Genomic DNA, 12,279 nt, shown 5'->3' with positions numbered 1-12,279 from the left:
ATATATATATATATATATATATATTTTTTTTTTTGTTGTACTTCACATTGCTGCAGCTCCTCTTTTCACCCTGTATGTTGAGCTCTCTGTTTTAGCTACAGAGTGAGACATCTCACTTCTGTGCGCAGTAAGTACATGCGCAGTAAGCACTGCTAGCCAGTCAGAAGCAGAGTATGAGGGAGCGCCATGCTAGCAGCTAGGCGAGCATTATAACGTGTGTTACAAAGTGATGCACGTTTGTCTCTGAAGTAAAGTCTGGACTACAATAGAGCTGTTTGGAGCAGTTTGTGAACAGGGTTTTCTGTTGGAGATGGTAAGTCCCTTTGGGGTGGACTTTGGGCTTTTTCACTTTTTAAACCTATAACGTGCACAAAAATATATATAATACAATAAAGGAAAGGGGGGAAAAAAGCCAAAAAGCATAATATGAGCACTTTAACATTTCTGTAAACGTGTCAGTGACTACGTTTACAAGCTGTACATTTTCGGGTTATGGTCAGGTAAAGGTCACTATTCGGGTTTCTGAAACATTCGGAATAACCCGTTTACATGCGTGAGCAGAGAGAGTTACTCCTTTATACATGGAATTTGTAATCAATTGGCAATATCCCGATGTAAACAGCGACGCACGGTTAGCGTCTGGACGTAGGCTACGGACAACCTTAAGACGCAATAACTTTTCGGTCACCTTCTTATAAATCTCACTATCTCGGTACTTTCTGCCGTCAACAAAATACATTATATTCATGGTTTTCACCACGCTAATAAAGAAATTGGTTTCCTCCTCGCTCCAAATGTGTGGTGCTGTGCTGCGTCTCGCCATGTTTACCTCTACTTCTTGTTACTTTTGACATATATATATATATATATATATATATATATATACATACAGTATATATAAAACTATATTATTATAGTATATAATTATTATTATAACTATGTTTTCTGGCGCATACAAGAAGTTCCTCTACTCAAAAGACCAAGATTCCTTGCGAATAGAACATGCGCAGATCACAAATCAATGTTCCTTTTGATGGGGATATGCCGATACGCATTTACATGACCAAAATTTCGGGTTAGAAAAGGGGTAACCCAGGTAGCATATTCGGGTTTTTAAAAACCCTATTACTACTACTATACTATACTACTACTATTACTTCTAGGAAAGAATTGCTATAAAGATACACTGATTTTACTGCTTCTTCTCAAACTTAGATCTGAATTTATTTTCTTTTGGCACCACTGGCAAGAGAGACAATGGCACAATATGCCTGATAAATTGGTCTGCAGGAGGCACAGCTGTAAACCATGAAATCTTATTGGACAATCAATCAGTCAATTGTCCCCGCCTGAGCCTGTTCCTACCAAATTGGAGTCCTCCACACTGGTGAAGTCAACTGGCAATTTGGGAGTGCAGTGCTTTGGGGTACTCTACTTCAAATGATTCGAAGAGCAGCATCCCCAGAAAGTGCTCTAAACAGAAAGGGCAACTCAGGCAAAGCAGAGACGGATTTTTTCAAGAGGAAAAGCTTAAAAATAATGACATCTTTGGAGGGAGTCTATTTTGGCTCAGAGCTGTTCTACCCTTCTATAATTGTTCCCACATACAGCACCATTACAATTTGATTTGCCTATAAACAGACATCTAAAGCTGTGATATTTAATTTGCACACTGCCGTCCCAAAATGGCAGCGAGAGGTAACTGTTTGAATTTTGCAGACTTCATTACTTAGAAATCCTGTTAGACAACATTAGTAAACTGCACTGGTTTATGTTTGTGTTTACCAAATGGCTGTGTGTTGCTTCTTTATCAAAGAACTCATCAAATACCAATCTGACTCCATATTGATGTGGATGGTGAGTCTCCCATTGGCTAACAATTGACTTGTGTTTCCTTTTGTAGGTCCTACCACCGTTGCACTATGATGCACTATTTTTAGTTTGAAGTATTTGAGAAATTGTGGTCCAAGTCCTATAATCTGCAGTAAACTTTAGCAACATCTTTACTCTGGCTTTTATGCTGTACAATACAGGACTGGATTAGCGTGCATTCACACACTATGGCGGCCCTCAGACGGTCTGGTGAAAAACGCAGGTCTTTCCGTTCATTTTGAATGGGTGTAGTGTGTTTAGGCTGCGGCGGTGGGTGCCGCAGAGAGGAGCTGACAAAACGCGGAAAGAACAGAACATAAGTTGAGGACGTTTCAACTTTTGGAGAAATGCAACCCGACGATCATGGAACCGGCGATCAGACTTGTCAGTCCGTTTTTAAGGTGGTGTGAGAGTCCTGTACAGTAAACAGGAAACATCACTGCTTCTATTGCTGGCACAAGAACGTTTTAAAACGCTATGAGGTTAAAAGTTACACTCCCACTGCCGCACAACCCTGCAGTGAATTGACAGATCGCTTTTTCTGGTCTGAATGGGCCCTTAACCCACTAGAGGGCCGAGGGGCAAACATGCAGTTTGGGCCCCGACCTCCCACCCACTGTTTCTCCCACTCTGTACATTGTGTATGCACCCAGTCACCTTTAAGTGCCCATCAGGTACACATCACACAGCAGACTACACATAGTGGCTTCATTATACATGTGTTACCAAGAACCCCAGAAACCAACCAGTACTCCTACTGTGGTGCACTATCCTGCACCAAGTTTGCGGTTTAGTTTGTGTAGCAGTTTGTTATTATTTGATCAAATACAAATATTCACTACATAACAACAATATAAAACAAAATAACAAAGGGTTTAATAGTAGTGTCTCTCCACAAGACAAGGCCTCGAGTTGAGGGTAAAATGCAATAGAATAGTGGTTACAAAAGAAATTGATGGATTCAATGATCATGGGACCTTTGGGGCCCCTGCAGGTCGGAGGCCTCGGGGCAGTTGCCTGCTTTGCCCACTTAGTAATATAGTATTGATATCAAATTTGATATTTCATTTGGCCAAAGTGGAGAGAATAAAAGGAGCGATACTGTGTCTGCGTACTATACACTACTTCCAACAGTGCATTGACAAGTACAGTGGTTACAATTCCCCCCCCCGTATACAGATGCCTGTTATCATGTAACTGAAGTATCGATCAGATAACGACGCCTGAGCCAATTCCACTTGCTGAACAGTGTGCAACCGCTCCAGCAACAGTTCAGAAAACAAACAGATTAATGAAGGCAAGTACCAGTATGGTGGAGACGATCAGAGACCGATTGGATAAGGAATCAGACACATTAGACGTCTTCCCTTTCTGGTTGTCCGTCATGTTCAGGCCACTTGGAGGGTCCCAGGTACCAATCTGCAAAACAAAATACACTCATTTATTTTTTTTTTAACTGGTTTCAGGACAGATAGATACATGTAAGATCCAGTTATACAGACATACAGATCAGACATTTCATTTAACGGTCCCATGACATGGTGTTCTTTGGATGCTTTTATATAGACCTTAGTGGTCCCCTAATACTGTATCTGAAGTCTCTTTTATATAGGCCTTAGTGGTCCCCTAATACTGTATCTGAAGTCTCTTTTATATAGACCTTAGTGGTCCCCTAATACTGTATCTGAAGTCTCTTTTATATAGACCTTAGTGGTCCCCTAATACTGTATCTGAAGTCTCTTTTATATAGACCTTAGTGGTCCCCTAATACTGTATCTGAAGTCTCTTTTATATAGACCTTAGTGGTCCCCTAATACTGTATCTGAAGTCTCTTTTATATCTGCCTTAGTGGTCCCCTAATACTGTAACTGAAGTCTCTTTTATATAGGCCTTAGTGGTCCCCTAATACTGTATCTGAAGTCTCTTTTATATAGACCTTAGTGGTCCCCTAATACTGTATCTGAAGTCTCTTTTATATCTGCCTTAGTGGTCCCCTAATACTGTATCTGAAGTCTCTTTTATATAGACCTTAGTGGTCCCCTAATACTGTATCTGAAGTCTCTTTTATATAGACCTTAGTGGTCCCCTAATACTGTATCTGAAGTCTCTTTTATATAGACCTTAGTGGTCCCCTTAATACTGTATCTGAAGTCTCTTTCCCAATATTCAGCCTTGGTGCAGAATTACAGCCTCTAGAGCCAGTCCCACAATGAGCTTTCCTTAGTATGTGCCAATTCTGTGTCTGTAGGTATTGAGGAGGTGAGGGGGGTGGCCTTGACCAACTGCCACTTTGTGCCATGATGTCTCTCTCTCATGGGTGGACCAAATTCTCTGGCCAGGTAACGCAGAGAAAGGGGAGGTAACCTTGGTCCTTATGACCTCATAAGGAGAAGATTCCAGATCGGCCCATCTGAGCTTTCATTTTCTCAAAGGCAGAGCAGGATACCCAGGGCTCGGTTTACACCTATCACCATTTCTAGACACTGGGGGACCATAGGCAGGCTGGGGGAACTCACATTAATGTTAAAAAACCTCATGAAGTGAAATTTTCATGCCATGGAACGCTCACTTGGAATATTTTACCATTTGTCATGAAAGTGGTGTCAGTTTCTATTTAAAACTGTCTCATTGTGAGAGGAAGAGCAACTCAAATTAAGCAGAGGGAAAATGCAAGACGCACTTCAGTTTCAGTCTGATATTTAGAAAGAACAATAACCAAAGTAAAAGCTAGTTCTGTTTTCTGATTGAAAATTGTAATTGGTACCATATAAAGAATATTTATCTCTAGCAATAGCGACTCAAGACTGGAACGTGCTGCTCCGTCTGGATGTGAGTGAACATTCTAAACGTTTGGAGACATTTGACATAGCACCTTTATGTTATACTTGTATACGTTTTGGATTGAAGATTATGTCTTGGATCAACCAATCATCTTTTTTTGACAAACAGGGCCATAAAATGCAATGTTGAGATTTCAAAGGTTTAAGTATCAGCACCTCTGCAACCCTCTGTGACTTACGATTCACTGCATAGATCTGCAGAGACAACCCTATCGCCGAAACGTCAATATTGAACAACTCTGCAAGACTCAGTGACATTTTATTTCAATCCAATGATACTGTTTTTAAAAATTCTTGCTTTCTACAATATCTGTATATGGAAACCCTATATGGTTAGGAAACTTAAACAACTGGTTGGGGAAAGATCATGGTTTTGGTTAATCCAATGACAAACCTTAAACCCAGGTCTGTGATGGGAGGCAAACTGTGGTCTTTTAATTAAATTAAAAGTCGTATGCACTTTATGACCATCCACCACACAAACATTCACACTCTTTAACTTCTGCCTTGCCACATGAAGGACATAACACTTCCTGGAGTGGCAAAGGACATATATTGTGAGGTGCAAACTCTTCCATTGCCTTTGTCAATGCTAAGGATACTGGACTGGTGGAGACGTTCATGTGTATCTTAACAGAAGATAAAGCATTTCTGTTATTTCCGTTTCAATTGGTAACACTACCAAACACACAGGCAGACATGTACAGTATAGACATAAACTGTACTCATAGACTTCCCCCTCTTTCTTTTCTGGATACATACAGAGAGGATAATGTGCTGCACCCTGAGGACACAGTTGACAGCCGTGTGAACCCTCACCACTGTAGGGGGCACTTTCTTCTATACTCCCACAGGGTATAATGTTAGAGATGATCTAGGATCTGGGTTGGCCCTGTGGGAGGGCTGGTGGAGGACAACACTAAGAAGGGCTAAAAGAAGAAGGGGAGCATCCTGGGGAAGAAAGCAGGAAGAAGAGGAGGACGAAGCTATCGGATCGTGCCCGAAGGCTTCTCCTGTCCTCTCTCGGCTCTCCCTCAAGTCTCCACGCCCAAGCCTCCTCGTCAGCAACCCTCCACTCTCACCCCCATCCAAACCCACTGACATTGAGCACATGGACCACAAACACTCACCCACACCAGCCACACACACCTCAGGGCTCCTCTGATGCCCCGAACGAGGGCCAGAGATAGGCTTTGTAATTGCAAATCAACTCTTTAATTCAGGCTTCATGAAGCTGGAGGGCTTCTGAAGGGTTTTTTATTAATCGAGTAAATTATTCATGGAGGTGCAGGCGCACACAGACCAGAGGTCAGGTGCTGCTGAGAGGCGAGCACCGGTGAGGATGCTGAAGTGTGAAGTGCGAAGTGTTTGCGATTGCATTCAAGAATATTATTTGTATGGGCAGTGCTAGCAGGTTATCCTCCCGCTGGTAATCTCATGAATCTTAAATTGAGTGCTGAACACTGGAGATGCTAGGAAAAGATGTAAACCATAGCTGCAACTATTCATACTAGTACACAGCCACATGCTGACGCATGTGCCACGACATTCCCTGATGCATTCTAACTGAGGTAGTGTTTGGATTTAGTTTGGATGTTAGACAAATCAAATTGGTATATTTTAAAGTTAGTCTATAGCACTTTCATGCTGACCTGCAGCGGAAAATTGCAAAAAGTCGAATAAAGTGGCATCTACACACATGTAAGTCTGAACTGGTGTATTTATGTTCATGTGGATAGCTAATACACATTGTAGGCCGTGTTTAGACTGACATTAATCTGCAAAGTAGATGGACCTGCTCAACTTTTGCAGCAATGCTATTGTGGCAAAGCACTAAGTTGGCCAATCCAATACATGCAGATATACTTCACATTCCTCTGAGACTACTGTATAAAATTAACAGCATCATTCTACTTTTTACACTTACATATCACTTTTCTACATTAACTGAAAAGGTGCTTTACAATTTGCTTCTCATTTACCCATTCACACACACACACACACACACACACACACACACACACAATGGTGCTGCCATGCAAGGTGCTGGCCTGCCCATCGGGAAGAACTTCAGTGTCTTGGCCAAAGACACTTTGACATGTGGAAAGGAGCTTTGTTTCTGCTAGCCATCCTACACTATGGAGCGAAATCACAGAACGTGCATGCGTTAATCAATCGGTAAAAAAAATTTGTAGCGTTAAAAGGAATTTGTGTTAACTCGTTATTAATGCATTCATTTTGACAGCCCAACATTTTTGAAATCACGTCCTGACTCCATGTCTGAACTTAACATACAAACCAATCTCGTCAAAGCTAAACAATTTCTTCAAAAAGATGATTCACTGGTAAAATGATCAATTCTTTGTACGACACCACCAATACTATTTGTATTTCATTCTGTTTGGGTACCTACACAAAGCTTAGATAATGCTGCTGCAGTATATGCCATTCACTGCCAATGTTGCCCGTGACTTATGGACCTGCGATGTGGCTGCCAGAGAGTTAGCTGAAAGCCTTCAATTAATGGACTGCAGCTATCCATTGAGATATGCATTTACACATAAATGAGGGTTATGGCAGACTGATTGTGTCTGTGTTGATCTTTCATGAATCACGGCTACATTAACACGTTGAATTTATCTCAACATCACATTGCCATACCAGGTGGACTCATTAGTGCACAAACACACACACACACACACACACACACACACACACACACACATACACATTAAAGACACAGTACCTTCTCAAGGCCCTCCTCCTTCAGACTGATGACATCGAGATCAAAGTCCGTCCTCAAGCCATTGGTCCGGTTGAAAGTGATTCTACCGGTCAGGCCGTCCCAGTGGGCCTAAAGAGAGGGAGGCAGGGAGACACAGAGAATATTAGAGGAGACCATCAGCATCAAGTCTACATCTCCGCTTTCTGATATGTTTTTTTGATGTCAGTGTTTGAGGCAAAAGCAGTCAAGGAGTGAAAAAAAACTATTTCTATTTTTCCCCTCTTTCCAACACTGTTTCGGTTTGTACAGCTTTCCCTGGCATCATGATGCCTACACAGTGTCTGAGGCTCCATTTGTAACAGTGGGAATGCAATTACCCAATCTTTACAGATATTTAGAGGTGTGATAGGATACAATGTAGCATGAAAGTGGTTCAGAGCAGGAAAGGCTTTTTCCAGGTACAGCAAATCATCACAGTGTTGCTCCGACTGGAAGCCGGGGGACTTCAGGGCCTATCTTTAGTTAGATGAGTGGGAGTTGCAGATCTGGAACTTCAACTGTGCTAGAAAGCATTTGTCATATTACTTTGACTCAGTGTCTAAATACCTCTCCATTGACACCAGTGCTGTTTGCAGATACAAGGATAAGTTACTCCAATGGAGATAATTATGAACTACTATAACCATACTATTGTTTGTATTTTATGATTGTATTTTTGGTTTTTTAAATTACTGATAAATGTTGTGAATTTGTCAAAAGCAACATTGTGATGAACCGTGTTGGTGGCTTGAGGTGATTCAGTAAGTTCTTAGCTATGTGAAAGCACACATTTTCATCTGCACCATAGTTTTATACAATTAATTTGTGATCTAAAACAATGCATGTCTACTGTTGGTTGTTTTTTTTTACCAAGAGTTTGCAGTGGGAGTAGTTATGGCTCTTTACACCGAAAATGCAAATGTGGTTGTTCGCAGTAAAGCCATAGTATGTACAGTGCACTAAAGTCCTTTTGTGGGATTTATTTGAATGTGTCATGTTTACATAGTGTCTATTATTGCTATAAAGAGTCTATAGAGTCTTTTGCCCAAGATTACTAAAACATTTTTCTTTAGTGAAAACCTATTTTTTTTGTGTATGGCAGGGAAAGTTCATTTACAAACTGAACCAGTAAAAATGCTTGAACATCAAGTGAAGAATTCTATTTTATCACAGATAGAGTTTGACCTTGACTTTATCCCTCTTGATTTTCAACAGGGGGTCCGGGACCCCTAGAGGGTCCTCAGAGTCACTGCAGGGGGGCCTCCAAATTAATGTTGAATTTTTGTTTTGTTGTTTTTTCAAAAATTAAAAAGTCTTTACATGAATCCAACATATTATTAGTAAATATAAATCCTATAATATACGCACCCAGCGAAAGAAAACGCCACATTAATTATTAAATGAAGTTAACTTCACACAATACAGTAACGTGAGCTGTATTTTGTCCATAGAAAATCCCCACCAATCGGTCCCAAAGAGCCCCAGTTACATAGTAAATGCAGTAAACATATTCTTTTTAAATCTTTACAATCATTCCCCAAACGAACCAAACAGGCCTGCCTTGTTGCACGATCCAAAATGTACCTTAAAACTTTTTTAAAAAAACTTTACCATTTTCAGCCTGTTACGTTGATCAGAGGTTCCGGTTAATGTTGGTCAATCCGACCAAAGTTTAAAGTTAACTCAAAGAATGTGCAAAGTAAGGGATCTTCCAGCGGGAGTTTCTGGCAGCAGCGGTACTAATGAACCGTCATCGATATAGACGAGGTGAGAGCTAATACAAATGACTGCACCACGGCCAGCAAAGGGGTTCTGAAACTGGGGCAAACTGATCTAAAGGGTTCCACAAAAGTGTTCTTAAATGACCCTGTAAAACAAGAATATACGGTATTTGAATTATTTGTGTCCACTTGAATTGAATTCCATCAGTGTTTGCTACTGTATGATGATCTTAGGTTTCACATTGGCCCCTTTTGCACTGGGGTATAGGCAGTTCTAAAATATACCAGTAATTTAGCAAATTTAAAGTAAAGAGACTGCAGTGTTCATTACATCCCACACTATTGAATTATTGGGCTGAATAAGCAACATTGTGGTTTTTATTATTTGTTGAAAGGTCATGGGGTCATGTTCATTAGGGGTGCACGATTCCGAAAATGTCATGAATCGATTCAGTATCGATTTTTAGGCTCAAGATTCGATTCAAAATCGATTTCCGATTCAAAAATGATTCTCGATTCAAAAAACCCTTCACAGTATGTAACTGTAGTTACTTTTCCCATGTGATTGCGGTAGACATACAATTTAAAAGAAACAACAAATTAAATGTAGTTTGATATTACTTTATATGTCTTCATACAATAATAAAAACTTTTGCAACTAACTGCAAAGTGCCAATCTTTGGCCCGCTTTCAAATACATTTAACTCAAGTATAAAATAAAACTGTTCAATAAAAAGAGCTTTTTTCGTTCAGAGTTGGGTGGGAGTTTAGAGCATTGAAAGTGCGTTGGTTGACTGGCATGTTGGGTACTTTAGGTTGTTGTTCGTCCACGTCTTTAATGTTAATCTCTGGGTGATGGCGTACCATGGGAGTTCTCAAGTGTGGTGTTTCCAAAATACTTAACTTTCGCTTTGCAAAGCCTGCATATAGCATGATTCCTATCAAGTTCCTTCTTCCCCTCAAGGTTATAAAAGCCTAAATGTGCCCAAACTCTCGCCTTCAATGAGGATGGAACGTTCTCTTTATACATCCATGGGATGGAGCAGGTAGAATAATTCTGTGAGGTTTGGCATTGTTTGCCCCGACTAAACTACTTCTGCTGCACTCGTTCTTCATTTGATTATGACAAGAGTGCCCAGGTGTCAGTGTGAATTTGATGCAGCGCCATCTATGGGAATTGCGAGCTAAACTCATTTCAGGACAATAGTATACACGCCATTACAAAACGGGAAAAATAAAAACAGAAAAAAAAAAAATAGAATCGATTTTTGGAATTGTATGAATTGATTTTGAATCGGTAGAGCTTGAATCGCGATACGATTGTGAATCGATTTTTTAGCACACCCTTAGCGTTCATCTCTTTGGGAGCCTGACCGCCCCAAGATGTCTTGGCAATGTGCTAATTAAATTTAAATTGTTTTTTTGTGTACAATTGGAAAGTTTGGAGGTATAGAAGTCAGAGACCATCCTCTGACTGTCAATATGCATACCAAATCTCGTGGATATCTGAAAAGATGTCATTCCATTTTATTCTTCTTTTAGTGTGCCATACAGTTTTTACTTCTACATTCATACTGTAATTCATATTGTAATTTCCCCTTGCAGGATTAATTAAGTACAAATGAATTATGAAATTATATAGTTTCATGATGGTTGTAAAACAGCAACACAGATGCAAATTTCACCACAGTTTAATAATTGCTACTATAAGAGTACATTTTAAAGCCACTTGTATTCATCAACAGCAATGTATGGTATTGTTGTTATTATTATTATGGAATTGTATTACTTTGTTTCTACTATGTATGCATTGTGAGTATGTATCTTATTTTTAACAATTTTTATCTTGCTAAGCACTTTGTAACTTTGTCTGTAAAACGTATATTAAATTAACTTATTAAATAAACGTATAAGCTTTCAACTGCATCCCACCATCTTTCTAATTGGAGAGAGTTTGGTCAGCTGTCAATTCACCATGGCATCTAAGCAAGCGATGGCGAGAATAACTCATGACGCAGTTAGGAAACAAGAACCAGCTAACTAATGATGACGTAAGCATTTTGGCTCGGTGGATGTTGATTTTAAAGTCATGTTAAAACTATTTCCCCTCCTTCTTCTGATTTTGAGCCACAGCCTGTCACACGCCCCTGTTCTAACGTTACTCGGTACGTAACGTTAGCTCCGTGATGTCACAATGCCTTGTGCTTCTCACTCCTGCTAACTTATCAGACATGACAAGACAAAAGCATTTAGTTTACGCATACAGGTAGGCCGAGGTGAGAAGAGGCAGATTAGCTAACGTTAGCATAATTATAAAAAGAAAATAGTAATTTCAGCATTCGAATAGTATTGATTTTTTTACTATTCAAATTATATTTGACTTGCGGAATTCATTCCAACAGCCCTATAAACTATGTTGCATTCAACACATCGCTCTATGCATGTGGGTTAGAGAGCCCTAAATATAGGTTGCCTAATCCCCCGGCCTTTTCAGACAGAAATCTCTGGATTAAGCATTCCAGCTTCCCAAATGCAGCGAACTGTGGGGCAATTACCAAAAATGAGATAATGTGGTGTTTTTGTTTCTGCATGGGTGATTAATGCTGAAATTCAGAAAGCAGGCTCAAGATGGCTGCCCTCGTTGGGGGAATATGTATGTACACACACTGAAAAAAAACATTTCCACATAAATAAATACACAGATAAATCATTTCTATTCATTAAGATTCCCTCTCTTGACTGCCTCTGCCTTATTTGCATTCCGTCTCTGTCTGCTTTCCGGAGAGCATGTGTTTTCCTTGTGAAGGTGCTGTGTATGTTGAGGTGGAAGACAGAACGGGGAGCAGGTAGAGAAGCATCTACCTCTTTGATGAGGGCCATGAAGCGGTTCCCGAAGCGCCAGGGCTTGTGCCGATTGCACTGTAATGAGCTGACAGTGATCTGCTGAGACTGCTGCACAGCCACGGCCACCACGTGCACGGCATCGTACATCAGCGCGGCGTCCGTCTGCAGTCGGAGACAGAGGAGGGGGGGCGGACAGAGCGTCATTAACATGGAATACAGCACATGAGAAGTCAGCATG

The 12,279-nt window shown here is 40.4% G+C and overlaps 1 protein-coding gene across 1 annotated transcript in view; it reads right to left on the bottom strand.

The window, feature by feature from the left end:
• LOC114557378 (glutamate receptor, ionotropic, kainate 2) overlaps positions 1 to 12,279 on the bottom strand; it is a 214,213-nt gene that overhangs the window by 107,826 nt on the left and 94,108 nt on the right. The window contains exons 7-9 of the mRNA XM_028580809.1: positions 12,060 to 12,203; positions 7,459 to 7,566; positions 3,178 to 3,291 (exon numbers count right to left, since the gene is read on the bottom strand). Coding sequence (XP_028436610.1) covers positions 3,178 to 3,291; positions 7,459 to 7,566; positions 12,060 to 12,203 — 366 coding nt within the window. The remainder of the gene's footprint in view (positions 1 to 3,177; positions 3,292 to 7,458; positions 7,567 to 12,059; positions 12,204 to 12,279) is intronic.

This window comes from Perca flavescens, chromosome 6 (genome assembly GCF_004354835.1).
Source record: "Perca flavescens isolate YP-PL-M2 chromosome 6, PFLA_1.0, whole genome shotgun sequence".
Lineage (NCBI taxonomy): Eukaryota > Metazoa > Chordata > Actinopteri > Perciformes > Percidae > Perca > Perca flavescens.
The sequence above is the reverse complement of the archived record's forward strand: the minus strand, read 5'-3'. Positions and strand labels throughout refer to the sequence as shown.